Genomic DNA, 13,528 nt, shown 5'->3' with positions numbered 1-13,528 from the left:
CATCATGATTCTGTGTTGACCCCATACCAGGTCACATGTTTTGTTCTCAGACTAGAAAAAATACCTCAACATCTGGTGTGTTGTCATGTGTTTTATCTGTTTGTATATGTTAACCTTCTCACACTGATGGCTTTTTGTGACTTGGACTTTGTTTTTAATCCTCCGATTTTTCAATTTCATGTCTTCAGGGATTTGCAAAATAATCGTTATTTTCCCAATGACAGCATTGTCATGCCTTCCAGATTACATAATCCCATAGCTGATTTGAGTACATGTTTAATGTTGAAAATGTAATATTCGTGTATGAAAATGTAATATCATTAAATGGGAGATAAATAAACACAGACATGTAATGAAGATATGATTATTGTAGAATTATATGAACAACTGTTGTACTTTTTAACTCACAGACAATGCAGTTTCATTATGTATTTTGTGCTTGTGTGTCCACATAGGGAGAGAAAAGCAGTGTTGACTGGAAGGATCTGAACCTGGTTCTACCTTGTCTGGAGTACCACAACAACACGTGGACCTGGCTGGACTTTGCCATGGCTGTTAAGAGGGACAGCAGGAAAGCACTGGTAGCACAGGTACTGCACTGAACCCTGTCCCGCTTATTACTAACCCAACCATTGTGGGGTGAAGTTCGCCTAGATACAGATCTAGGATCAGCCTCCCCTTCCCCTTGACCATTATTTGGGGAAATACCAAACTAACCCAGGGTCAGCATATAGGGGCAACTTCATCCTACTCCATACTGCACAGAACCCTGGCCTCTCTCATTACCAACACGGTCATGTCCTACAGTAGCAGTTTGATGGCAAAAATGGCACTTCATGATGTTCCAAGCTACCAAAATGCCAATCCCTGCCTAAAGCTCTCACAATATAGACTATGTATAGGTTACTTCAGTCATATGTCCTATATATTTGTCACTTTTTCATTTTCACATCCATAGATGATAAAGGAGTTCTTGAACCATATGTTATTTCATATTTTCTGAAGTGACCTATGACATGTGTCCTCCCCTCCCTCTGTGTGTAGATGATAAAGGAGTTCTTGAACCATATGTTATTTCATATTTTCTGAAGTGACCTATGACATGTGTCCTCCCCTCCCTCTGTGTGTAGATGATAAAGGAGTTCTTGAACCATATGTTATTTCATATTTTCTGAAGTGACCTATGACATGTGTCCTCCCCTCCCTCTGTGTAGATGATAAAGGAGAAGCTGCGTCTGAAGCCGGCGTCGGGCTCTGACTCTCGGAGCAAGGCGTTTGAGGGGAAGTCAGACAGTAGCATGCAGCAGCAGCAGGAGGAGGATGAGAAGGCCCGACTCCTCATCGGTCTCAGCAGCTCAGACAAGAGTTCCAGCAAGAAGAGCATCTTCAGCCGACGCAAGTGACCCATAGGCCCACATACACTCACACTGAACCAGTACTGTACTGGACCACTGCGCTCTAGTCTATGGAAGTGTCCCAAATGGCACCCTATACCCCACACAGTGAACTACATTCAAACAGGGCCCTATGGTTCCTGGTCAGAAGTAGTGTAGTGTACTGTATAGAGAAGAGGGTGCCATTTGGGATGCAGTCTATGGTAGCTACATTAGCACACACCCAGGGAATCATGGAGAGGTCAATGTCTTTACTAGCGTATTATCTGATGACACTTGACCTGGTTGAATACTGTATGCTCTGGTGTGAAGATAGAGGTAGCAGGTCATTATGGGGAACAGAGACTGATAATAAAACACACCCTGTTCTTTCTTACGTGAAGGGGAACAAACTACGGCCTGCGAGCCAAGTCCGGCACACCAGCCAATTAAATATGGCCCACGATGGCTGAAATTATTATTTTAGGATAAACTACTCCAGTCCATATTTGAACGTACAAAACTATATAGAAAGTATGTAATAATTCTCTCTCAACTGCTGTCCAATGAAGCATGTATTTTCATGTATGACCAGAGCCCATATTCAATGTGTCTGAGTAGGGGTGCTGATCTAGGATCAAATCCCCTCCTGTCCATATAATTGTATTTGTTATGATCTAAAAGTAACAACGGATCCTAGATCAGCACTCTTTTTCTAAGAGGTGTTATGGATACGGGGCCCACTTCTCTGCTAAAAACATGCCAGGGTCTTATTGACCAAATGTATCTTTGTTTTTTGTGCCATACATTAAACATTTAATTTTCATTCAATGCATCACACATGGTCCTGAACTTTCAGAATCAGCAGCCTATACTTGTTGCAGGGTGATGGGTATTTTATTTTAGTTTCACTGTCTGCTCATTTCCCCTGTAAATCAATTAGAACATTTCATAGTTTATATGTTGACTGTCTCAAATTGCACCCTCTTCCCTATATAGTTCACTACTTTAGAGGATAGGATGCCGAAGTAGTGCACTTTATATTGGATAGGATGCCATTTAAGATGCAGCTAATGTTATTTGTTGAGAGCATTGTTTCCTGCTGGTTCAGGAATACTGTATCCTCAAGCAAATGTAAATCAGGTAGATTGTAAAACATTTTAATCTCAAATGAAAGCACCTTGACAACCATAGAAATGCTGTCTGTTGCAACAGTTAGAAATGTCTGATTCACTCGTACAGGGGAGATATATTCTAGCCTTGTACTTTTATTATATTGTTGGAATTTTACTCAAGTCTATATGATACTGTCACACTGACTGGGAAGTGCATCCCTGTAAAAGATCACACATATATAATTTGGTACCCTGCATGAGACTTCTCCAACAACATATATGCCACAGCAGACTTACGTTTTATACTGCAGTTCCTAAACATATCTGTGCGAAAATATGTTCTTGTTTTCTATTTTATGGCAGTTATTCTGTCAGCTTTGATAGTCTGCAAAAATAATTTTGTTGCAGCTTGTCTTGATAATGTTTTGAAATTTTAACACTACAGCACTTTTTAAGCAAAGTATTTTCAGATATTTTTGTAACCATGGTTATTTCTTTTCAATCACAACTGTACCTACACCTACTGAGTTTGTTATTCAGTTACAGCTTCCTTAAAGTGCAAGATGTCAAATATTTCTGTCAAAATATTTCAAGAAAAATGGATTATACCTCAATGAAATGAGCACCATATATGTAACTATAAATGTTTGTCAATAAAATAGTTGTTCTAATGTCTCTTATATCTGAATGTTTCATGTATGTTCTCAGGTCACTACACCGTTAATTTATCATTTATTTCGTAATTAGATGTATGATTGGTTAACAGAAATGTGGCGTTTTGATTTTAGCCGTTATCCCAGTGGAGTGTGAGTGGCTGATTTGATCATTCATCTGACAGGGTGAACTGGAGCGGAATTTCGCCTTCTGTAGAATACCATCGAATGTGAGGTTATCATTCGTCTCTCGAGATGATCAGACCCACCCTGCTCGCTGTTCAGTCATGGCGGGTCAGGAATGTGCGCTCCATGTTTTACAAGGCATTGTAATACCGTGTTAAAACTAACCAATTGGGAAAATAATGATGTGGGTTTGATCGAGGTTTACCAAGCAATGTAATGGGCAGCAACTCAAGTAAACACAAGGTAAGAGATCTTCAGACGTAGTCTACACCTATCTATGACGTTATCAGGTTTGATCACATGTTTATTCAGACTGCTTTAGCCTACAAATCTACGGTCTGTTCCACATAAGTGATACATTTATACCTTTTGTATAGTAGGCTAGCCGCTAGCTCGCGACAATATTGGCGTTTAGCACCTTACTTTGAACAGTTTTTTATGAATATGCATTGGAATATTAATCTTTTTACCGAAATGTATATGTAAACTGAACAATGATATTAAGTAAATATTTTACAATGACATTTCACGTGGAGCTGGCCAATATGAGTGCACTGAACAGTTTTTAATGCAAAGCGCCTAAGGGTCCTTGGGGAGTTATATTAAAAGGGACGGGGGAGTGGCTCACTGTGGCTGCTGGGAAATTCTCTTGTTCGGGACGGTTAAGCTAATGTGGCATGAGGTTGTAAGTAACATGAACATTTCCCAGGACATAGACATATCTGATAGGGGCAGAAAGCTTACATTGTTAGTCTAGCTGCAATGTCCAATTTACAGTAGCTATTACATGGAAAGACTACCATGCAATTGTTTGAGTGCACAATCATGAACTTGAAAATGAATTAGTAAACCAATTAGGCACATTTGGGCAGTCTAGATACATTTTGAACCGATATGCAATTGTTCATTGGATCAGTCTAAAACTTTTCACATACACTGCTGCCATCTAGTGGCGACTGCACTGGAATAAGACATGTCCTTTCTCTTGCATTTCAAAGATGATGGTACAAAAAAACATGTTTTTTCATTGTATTTTCTTTTACCCGATCTAATGTGTTATACGCCTACATACATTTCACATTTCCACCAACTTCAAAGTGTTTCCTTTCAAATGGTATAAAGAACATGCATATCCTTGCTTCAGGTCCTGAGCTACAGGCAGTTAGATTTGGGTATGTCATTTTAGACAAAAATAAATAAAAAGGGGCTGATCTTTAAGAGGTTTTTAATGAATTTCTTCAACAATCGTTTGTTTATGTTGGCACATGTTCATGTGAAATCTCTATCCAATGCTGATTTAGTCCTGCATGATTCTAGTGTGGCATATGCCAGTAAGTAACATCAACAGATGTTTGACATTTAGCTATAGTTACTTGCTACTCACAGCACAACTTGTAATTAGAACCATCACTAATTAGAAAGCCGCTGTCCTCAATGTAGAAACGGGTGCCAAGCCAGGAGAGACGACGCAATCAAGGCTGGCATGGCCTTCTCTCCAATATTGGAATATCCTTTACTGATGGACTTCGCCACCTTGGCCCACCTGTTCTGGCCACACAGGGCATGGTGCTCGGCAGCGGAGCCCCAATCCCTGAGGACCTCCTCCCCCCAGGACACAGCCCTCAGAAGCCTGGCATGGAGTCGACTCTCCCTGGCTTCATCTCTGTCTTTCTGCCTGAGTTCCCACACCGTACATTTACTGGGCAAGACGATTTCCAGGTAGTCCTCCTTAACTTCATTTGGATTGAACACCTGGACCACACATTTCAATCTTTGATGAAAACGTTGTCTCTTCAGCAGATGTAATGAAATCATTCATTGATAGGCAAACAACTGATAAATCAGTAACTTATTACTTCTTGGTTATTCTATATGGGGGGGAAATAAATGATATGATGGTCTATCTGGTGTGAAACCTACCTTGAATGATATTGAATAATATTGCAACATTTGAATCTCACTCTCTCAATGACATTCAGATCCTGGGCTTCATAGCTAAAGGCTCCTTTGGTCCTATCTTGAAAGTAAAGGACAGGTCGAAGGAGAAGACTTATGCCGTTAAGGTGAGTCTCCTCAGCCTCCTGTCACATCACATTTTACCAGCACTATATTTCATGTGACATTACACACATCTAGTGTATTCTATTCCTACCCTGCATTTCATTTTATTGTATTGTGTTGCTCTACAGGTTTTACCCAAGTCTGAGATACTGAAGCATGGGGTCCTGGAACAGTCAAAGGAGGAGGTCATCATTCAGGTAGGTCACACAGCAGGATGACCTGTAAAGCTGCTATCCTAGCTTAGCTCCTGACTTAGTTTAGGGATAACATGCTGGAAACAATGACTCACTGAGCTCTAACAATGACTATGACGATTATCCGTATGAGCTTCTATGCTACAACAAACATGGTCCCATGGAGCTTTTGCTGAACAAAAATAAAATAAAAACATTTGCCATCTTTGAAAATACCTGGTTACATTCAGATCCCTCCTAAATCACATTTAGTTCTACTGAGTGTCTTTGCTGACATCCACACTGTTGCTGTGTGTGTTGCCTGTTGCGTTGCAGCGGCAGCTCAGCCACCCATTCCTCCACAATCTGCAGGACTGCTGGCAGACCCAGCGCCACCTCTTCATTAGTGAGTGACTAATGTGATATAGCTAGATCCCTATTTATCCGCTCCTCTCTTTAACCTCCCTGTGTCTCACATAGGAGCTTCCCACTGGGTACGTCAGTTCAACGTTGATTCAACCAGTGTGTGCCCAATGGGTTGTCTTGCTCTCCCTAGCAGGAGTGTTAACTATGGCATTATCTGGCCTTTCTGCTATTTACTGTTGTCTCCTCAGTCTGAGCCCCATGACTCGTCTGAAGAATTATACTGCCATCTACTGAGATTTTAGTGTGTATCATACAGTCCTGTGGCCTCTGATCCGAATTTCCCTTCCTTTAGATTTTTTAACAGCACCCTTATTAGTGGATAAAGGCATGTTTGAGTTCATTTGTGTCTCTCACTGACACTTAGCTCCTTCCCCAACATCAGCCCTTTCCCTTCCTATGCTTCCCCCAGCCTTAAAAAACTTGCATCTCTGTGACTTCCGACAAATGAATGTTCTCCTATTGCTTCTCTCCTCCACTGCTCCTTCCTTTTCAAGTGCTTGTGTTTCAGCAGGGGTCATCTACTCCCAGCCCTGGATCAGTGTACTGTACATAGCCTTGTTATGTACTAAGATGGATCATTGTGTGTGACTGTGTCTGTCTTCCTACAGTGTGTGAGTACTGCAGTACTGGAGACCTGTACACCTACTGGATACTGAAGGGCCAGTTTGGGGATGATGAGGCCCGGGTGTTCGCTGCAGAGCTAGGCTGTGCTTTGGGTGAGTGTCCCTCAAGTGTGTGTACACTTGTATATTCTCCAAAAATGTGTATGAGATCAATGTTTAAATATCACCTTTACTCATTATAATGGGTGTGTCTGATCGGTAGGTTTCCTTCACGACTTTGGGATCATGCATAGGGATGTGAAGGTATGAACGTTTGTTTTGATCATGAACATGATTCTTTGTACATAAATCTTGCAACTAAATGACTCATATTTATAACTTCACTGGAAAGTTTATAATCATCTGATTATTCTGGATTTTTTAGATGGAGAATGTCCTTCTGTCTGACCAAGGTAATGCTGGCTTAAAAAATATATTCATATATAAACCATTTAGTAGACACTTTTATCCAAAGCAGTTTACAGAACAGTCATGCATGTGTAGCACATGGGGATGTGTGAAATGTACTCCTCAGCCTTAAGTGTCCTGCTTGCGCCGTCTCATTAGCTAGCTTTTGAGGTGGCGCTATCAGCTAAGCCGCTTGAGGGAGGACGGTCACGTGTATTTTGCGAGGCAGAGATCCCGAGTTCGCAACCAGGCCGAATCGGGAGGAAGTTGTACTCGCTAAGCAAACAGAGTGACGTTCTTTACACATGCATACATTTGACGTATGGTTTAGTTTACTTTCTACTGCAAAAAATATAAGACAACACTAGAGGGCCTTATAATACAGTGGACATTTCAGTGTTGTTGTTGTTGGGAATATTCTCGAAGATATCATTTTTATGGTGAAAGTAGTTTAAGCTTCATATTAGTCAGGTAGAACAACTGGAATTGGATTTGTAAAGTACTGTATGTAAAATACTGCTGTATCTGTTTGATGCAGGTCACCTGCGTTTAGCTGACTTTGGACTTTCTCGCCGTCTTGAGCGGGGCGCAAGAGCATTTACAATTTGTGGGACAATCCAATACATGGGTGAGATTCTTGGGATCAGGCAAAGTTAATGGTCACTACACATGAGGCACCTATTATAATCTCACTGGGATGGTCCTCTGTCCAAACAGCTCCTGAAGTCCTGAGTGGGGGTCCCTACAGCCATGCTGCTGATTGGTGGTCTCTCGGCATTCTGTTGTTCTCAATGGTGACTGGAAAGGTGTGGTCAACACCACAGTTCATCTTAATTAAATGAATATGTGATGATGTAATAGCTGTTAGAAAGGTTGTTTTTCTTCTTTTTTTAAGCTGTCCTGTCATGCAAATCTAAATGCTAGTCTAGAGATGTTGTTGGTGCTAATTCTGTCATCTCCATAGTTCCCTGTACCTCCAGAGCCAGACCACTGCAACATGCTGAGAAAGGTCAGAGACTGCCCATACTCCATACCCAAGACCTTCAGGCCTGCACTAGCCCTTCTGCTCACAGAGGTCAGAAGTCATCTGTAGTAGGATTTTCTGAGTATCAACAAAATACCATCACAACAAATTCTCAATGCTTTTCTTTCTCCATCCTGTTTGTGACTCCAGCTCCTATGCAAGAACCCAGCCCATCGCCTGCATAGCCTGGAGCGCTTCAAAAGGCAGATGTTTTTCCATGGCACTTCCTTTGACTCTCAGCTACTACAGAAGAGACCTGTTGAATTAATTCTTGAACTGAAGAACCATCCTGATCGTCCAGTCAAAGCAATGCGGGGCCTGTCTATGGACTACTTCCAGAACTTTGACTGTGACATCCTCCACTCCCCTACCAGCCCCACTGACCTGTCACCTACCTTGGCCAACATTGACCTGAGCCAGGCTCTGGCTACAGCTCAGGGTTGTAGTGAATGAGATGTGCCTGTTCTACTTTGCCTCAATACTGCCTGCAAATTAATGGAAACATTTGATATATACTTTGTACCGCATGTATACTTGGTTGTGAAAAAGCTACTGTACAGTGCATTTGGAAAGTATTCAGACTCCTTCACTTTTTCCATATTTTGTTACGTTTCAGCCTTATTCTAAAATGTATTAAATTGTTTTCTTCCCTCTTAATCTACACACAATACCACATATAGACAAAGCAAAAACAGGCTTAGAAAATTTTGCAAATGTATAAAAATATAAAAACTGAAATATCACATTTACATAAATATTCAGACCCTTTACTCAGTACTTAGTTGAAGCACCTTTGGCAGTGATTACAGCCTCAAGTCTTCTTGGGTATGACACTACAAGCTTGGCGCACCTGTATTCAGGGAGTTTCTCCCATTATTTTCTGCAGATTCTCTCAAGCGTTGTCAGGTTGGATGGGGAGTGTCGCTGTACAGCTATTTTCAGGTCTCTCCAGAGATGTTCGATCTGGCTCGGGCTCTGGCTGGGCCACTCATGGATATTCAGAGACTTATCCCGACGCTGCTCTTGCATTGTCTTGGCTGTGTGCTTAGGGTTGTTGTCCTGTTGAAAGGTGAACCTTCGCCCCAGTCTGAGGTCCTGAGCACTCTGGAACTTGTTTTAATCAAGTGTATCTCTGTACTTTCCTCCGTTCATCTTTCCATCCTGACTAGTCTCCCAGTCCCTGCCGCTGATAAACATCCCCACAGTATGATGCTGCCACCACCATGCTTCACTGTAGGGATGGTGCCAGGTTTCCTCCAGACGGGACGCTTGGCATTCAGGTCAAAAAGTTCAATCTTGGTTTCATCAGACCAGAGAATCTTGTTTCTCATGGTTTGAGTGCTTTAGGTGTCTTTTGGCAAACTTTTACAGAGGAGTGGCTTCCGTCTGCCCACTCTACCATAAACGCCTAATTGGTTGAGTGCTGCAGAGATGGTTGTTCTTCTGGAATGTTCTCCCTTCTCCACAGAGGAACTCTGGAGCTCTGTTGGAGTGTTCGGGTTCTTGGTCACCTCCCTGACCAAGGCCCTTTTCCCGCAATTGCTCAGTTTGTCCGGGCAGCCAGCTCTAGGAAGAGTCTTGGTGGTTCCAAACTTCTTCCATTTAAGAATGATGGAGGCCACAGTGTTCTTGGGGACCTTCAATGCTGAATATTTTCTTTGCCACGCTACCCCAGATCTGTGCCTCAACACAATCCTGTCTCAGAGCTCTACGGACAATTAATTTGACCTCATGGCTTGGTTTTTGCTGTGACATGCACTGTCAACTATGGGACCATATATCGACAGGTGTGTGCTTTTCCAAATCATGTCCAATCAATTGAATTTACCACAGGTGGACTGCAAACAAGTTGTAGAAACATCTCAAGGATGATCAATGGAAACAGGATGCACCTGAGCTCAATTTCGAGTCTCATAGCAAAAGGTCTGAATACTTTTTTTATATACATTTTCAAACATTTCTAAAAACCTGTTTTTGCTTTGTCGTTATGGGGTATTGTGTGTAGATTAAGAAAAATGTATTCATTACATTTTAGAATAATGTTGTAATGTAACAAAATGTGGAAAAAGTCAAGGGGCCTGAATACTTTGCGAATGCACTGTACAGTTGTGGCCAAAAGTTTTGAGAATGACACAAATATTAATTTCCACAGAGTTTACTGCTTCAGTGTCTTTAGATATTTTTGTCAGATGTTACTATGGAATACTGAAGTATAATTACAAGCATTTCATAAGTGTCAAAGGCTTTTTTTGACAATTACATGAAGCAAAGAGTCAATATTTGCAGTGTTGACCCTTCTTTTTCAAGACCTCTGCAATCCACCCTGGCATGCTGTCAATTAACTTCTGGGCCACATCCTGACTGGTGGCAGCCCATTCCTTCATAATCAATGCTTGGGGTTTGTCAGAACTTGTGGGTTTTTGTTTGTCCACCCACCTCTTGAGGATTGACCACAAGTTCTCAATGAGATTAAGGTCTGGGGAGTTTCCTGGCCATGGACCAAAAATATCGATGTTTTGTTCCCCGAGCCAATTAGTTATCACTTTTGCCTTATGGCAAGATGCTCCATCATGCTGGAAATGGCATTGTTTGTCACCAAACTGTTTGTCACCAAACTGTTCCTGGATGGTTGGGAGAAATTGCTCTCGGAGGATGTGTTGGTACCATTCTTTATTCATGGCTGTGTTCTTAGGCAAAATTGTGAGTGAGCCCACTCCCTTGGCTGAGAAGTAACCCCACACATTAATGGTCTCAGGAAGCTTTACTGTTGGCATGACACAGAACTGATGGTAGTGCTCACCTTGTCTTCTCCGGACAAGCTTTTTTCAGGATGCCCCAAACAATCGGAAAGGGGATTCCTCAGAGAAAATGACTTTACCCCAGTCCTCAGCAGTCCAATCCCTGTACCTTTTGCAGAATATCAGTCTGTCCCTGATGTTTTTCCTGGAGAGAAGTGGCTTCTTTGCTGCCTTTCTTGACCCCAGGCCATCCTCCAAAAGTCTTCGCCTCACTGTGCGTGCAGATGCACTCACACCTGCCTGTTTCCATTCCTGAGCAAGCTCTGTACTGGTGGTGCCCCGATCCCGCAGCTGAATCAACTTTAGGAGACGGTCCTGAAGCTTGCTGGACTTTCTTGGGCGCCCTGAAGCCTTCTGCAGAATTGCAGTGGAAATGTTTTGGGGGGGATTCAGTTCATTTGCATGGCAAGAGGGACTTTGCAATTCATTGCAATTCATCTGATCACTCTTCATAACATTATGGAGTATATGCAAATTGCCATCATATGAACTGAGGCAGCAGACTTTGTGAAAATCTATATTTGTGTCATTCTCAACTTTTGACCACGACTGTGTTTTCTTTATTTACTTTACCTATTTGGCTCCCTCTCTTCCTCTGTATACCTCTTTGCATACCCATTTAATGGAGTGATAAATATAGATGAGCTTTAATACACTGAAAACCACCATTTACCAAAAAGGGTTTATAACAATTATATTTCCCATTGAGATTAACAGTACTGAAACTCAAAGCCTCTCAAGGCACAGCACACTATTTTAAAATGTGGATCAAACACCTGCATGTTTGACCTTTTACCTTTATCATTACATTTATATAAAAATATCTCTATTTTCCTGAAAATCCGTTCACATATATTTTTTTAACAATGTTTTCTTCTGTGTAATTTTATGTTTGATTGCCTAATTTTATGTTTGATTGACTGTTGTGTGACTGATCACAATGCCTTTGACTGTTCACGAAGTCTTGCTGTATACCCATTTCTCATTAGATTTCACTCATTTTTTATGTGTTTTACCCAACCACAGTAACAGCTGAATAATGAAAACCCCTATAAACTCACGATGGAGTTGTCTCCTGTCATGATATACTAGGAGAAATATCAAAGGAAATATGTACGTTTAAGCATAGCCTCTTCTTTGGAGCCACTTGAAGTGTTAAAAAAGAGTTGATAAGTTCCACAGGTTTTTTAGGTTAGATGATGTTAGCTGTTCGAGGTATAAAGCCTGAGTCACTTCAGACACCTGATCATCAGTCATGCCAGCAGAGAACATACACATGTTTGAGCCAGTACAATACAAGAGGAGGCTTTCCGTTTATTGTTACCAAACAGAAAAGTATACATCTTACAGAGTATCATTCATTGGGTATTTCAAATGGTTTTTCCTCTGAAATTCGTGTGGTTCATGGAGCTTGCAACGTCACGGTCATGGGTTCGATTCCTGCTGGGGCCCAGGCCACCCATATGAAAATGTATGGATGATACACTACTGTAAGTCCTTTAGGATAAAAGCATCTGCTAAATGGCATATTTTATATATTATGTTAAGACATACTGTACAGTATTTATATTGCACTACACCTGGATACACAACACCAACTTTTTTCCAAGACCTTGGTGTGACGGTGACCTATTTGGTAAAACTCTGAGAACACAGAGAAATCCTTAAGGGAGCAACCTAATAGGATGTCAAAATTGAAGACCAGATAAAGCATCGTCATTAAATGTTTTAATTAGGTTCGAACAGAAAAAAAATAGCTACTGCCCCAATGGAGACGGCTAAATATAATCTAAGCACAAGTCCCAGTCATCTTCCTAAAATGTCTCCTGAATAGGAAGGTGTAGTGGGCTCCTCTCTCTGTGGTCTGACAATGAATTCCCCTTCAGGCCCTTGTCTTAAACAGGTCTGGTACAGTATGTCTGTGGTGTTAGTCCAGTGACCCACATCTTTACATTGGTAGACACCTCTAGCACACTGACACAATTATGGAGGGAGGGATGGAGAAGTCCCATAAAATAACACTAGAACAAGTGAGATATCTTAGAAAAGTGGGAACACGTATTTTCTCATTTCTATATAGAAAATGGGAGATATTCAACTTGCCAAATAAAGGATAAAATTCAAACACTTGAAGAGAATTTATATAATGCCTGCATGATTGAATTAAGTATTTACTGTCAAATGCATGTCATTCTTTATAGAATTACATATGCATTTTATCCAACCACTTCAAGTGGAAATGTAACAACTGAAAATGCCACCATAAATACAATGTAGCCTATCACTGTTGATCTTCATGTGATGGACCTGATTATCGACCTATGTAAACTACTCAAACATTGATTGTTGTTATATCTTGTTCACATAAAAAAAATCTTTCTGACCCCATTTCTCTCTTATCTATGTCACAGTTCTATATTTCATCATTTCCATCCACTGGAAACCTGGAAACACTATTTCTGAACCTACTAATACACATTATTTACTACTAATGCATAATGCAGATATGCATAGGGGTGTTTGCATTGCTCTGAGACTGAGCTTTTCTTCTGGGTCTTAGGGGGAGGTCTGAATTGCCAAGAGATTCAGAAATGTGCCTAAGGCATAGTTCAACCTAATTATATTAGTCTATGACTTCAACTAATTAGAGGAAAATAGTGAGCAAATTGGTTTAACACTTAAATGAGGTTGCGCTGAAGGGTTCAGAGT

The 13,528-nt window shown here is 41.1% G+C and overlaps 2 protein-coding genes across 8 annotated transcripts in view; both read left to right on the top strand.

Annotated features, from left to right (window-relative positions):
* LOC115141828 (bridge-like lipid transfer protein family member 2) overlaps nucleotides 1-3,163 on the top strand; it is a 29,255-nt gene extending 26,092 nt beyond the window's left edge. For 6 of the 7 annotated variants that reach the window (XM_065000355.1, XM_029681066.2, XM_029681069.2 and 3 more), the window contains exons 38-39: nucleotides 456-590; nucleotides 1,215-3,163. In XM_065000355.1, coding sequence (XP_064856427.1) covers nucleotides 456-590; nucleotides 1,215-1,403 — 324 coding nt within the window. In that variant the 3' untranslated portion in view covers nucleotides 1,404-3,163. The other variant, XM_029681070.2, reaches the window with a different exon arrangement.
* A 237-nt stretch (nucleotides 3,164-3,400) lies between these two features.
* Nucleotides 3,401-11,879, top strand: LOC115142178 (ribosomal protein S6 kinase-related protein-like). The gene is made up of 12 exons (XM_029681640.2): nucleotides 3,401-3,570; nucleotides 4,768-5,046; nucleotides 5,307-5,390; nucleotides 5,517-5,585; nucleotides 5,898-5,967; nucleotides 6,596-6,703; nucleotides 6,813-6,853; nucleotides 6,975-7,002; nucleotides 7,536-7,625; nucleotides 7,715-7,803; nucleotides 7,962-8,072; nucleotides 8,172-11,879. Exons 1-12 carry the CDS (start codon nucleotides 3,544-3,546, stop codon nucleotides 8,472-8,474), a joined length of 1,299 nt encoding a protein of 432 aa, XP_029537500.1. The 5' UTR covers nucleotides 3,401-3,543; the 3' UTR covers nucleotides 8,475-11,879.
* The last annotated feature ends 1,649 nt before the right edge of the window (nucleotides 11,880-13,528 follow it).

This window comes from Oncorhynchus nerka, linkage group LG14 (assembly GCF_034236695.1).
Source record: "Oncorhynchus nerka isolate Pitt River linkage group LG14, Oner_Uvic_2.0, whole genome shotgun sequence".
In the NCBI taxonomy this organism is placed as follows: Eukaryota; Metazoa; Chordata; class Actinopteri; order Salmoniformes; family Salmonidae; genus Oncorhynchus; species Oncorhynchus nerka.
The sequence above is the reverse complement of the archived record's forward strand: the minus strand, read 5'-3'. Positions and strand labels throughout refer to the sequence as shown.

What these genes read in the sequence shown, in the direction of transcription:
- LOC115142178 (XM_029681640.2), top strand. Translation starts at nt 3,544, where the DNA reads ATGGGCAGCAACTCAAGTAAACACAAG. An exon ending in TGGGACAATCCAATACATGG is followed by an intron (nt 7,626 to 7,714) that starts GTGAGATTCTTG and finishes CTGTCCAAACAG; the next exon opens with CTCCTGAAGTCCTGAGTGGG. An exon ending in TAGCCCTTCTGCTCACAGAG is followed by an intron (nt 8,073 to 8,171) that starts GTCAGAAGTCAT and finishes TTGTGACTCCAG; the next exon opens with CTCCTATGCAAGAACCCAGC.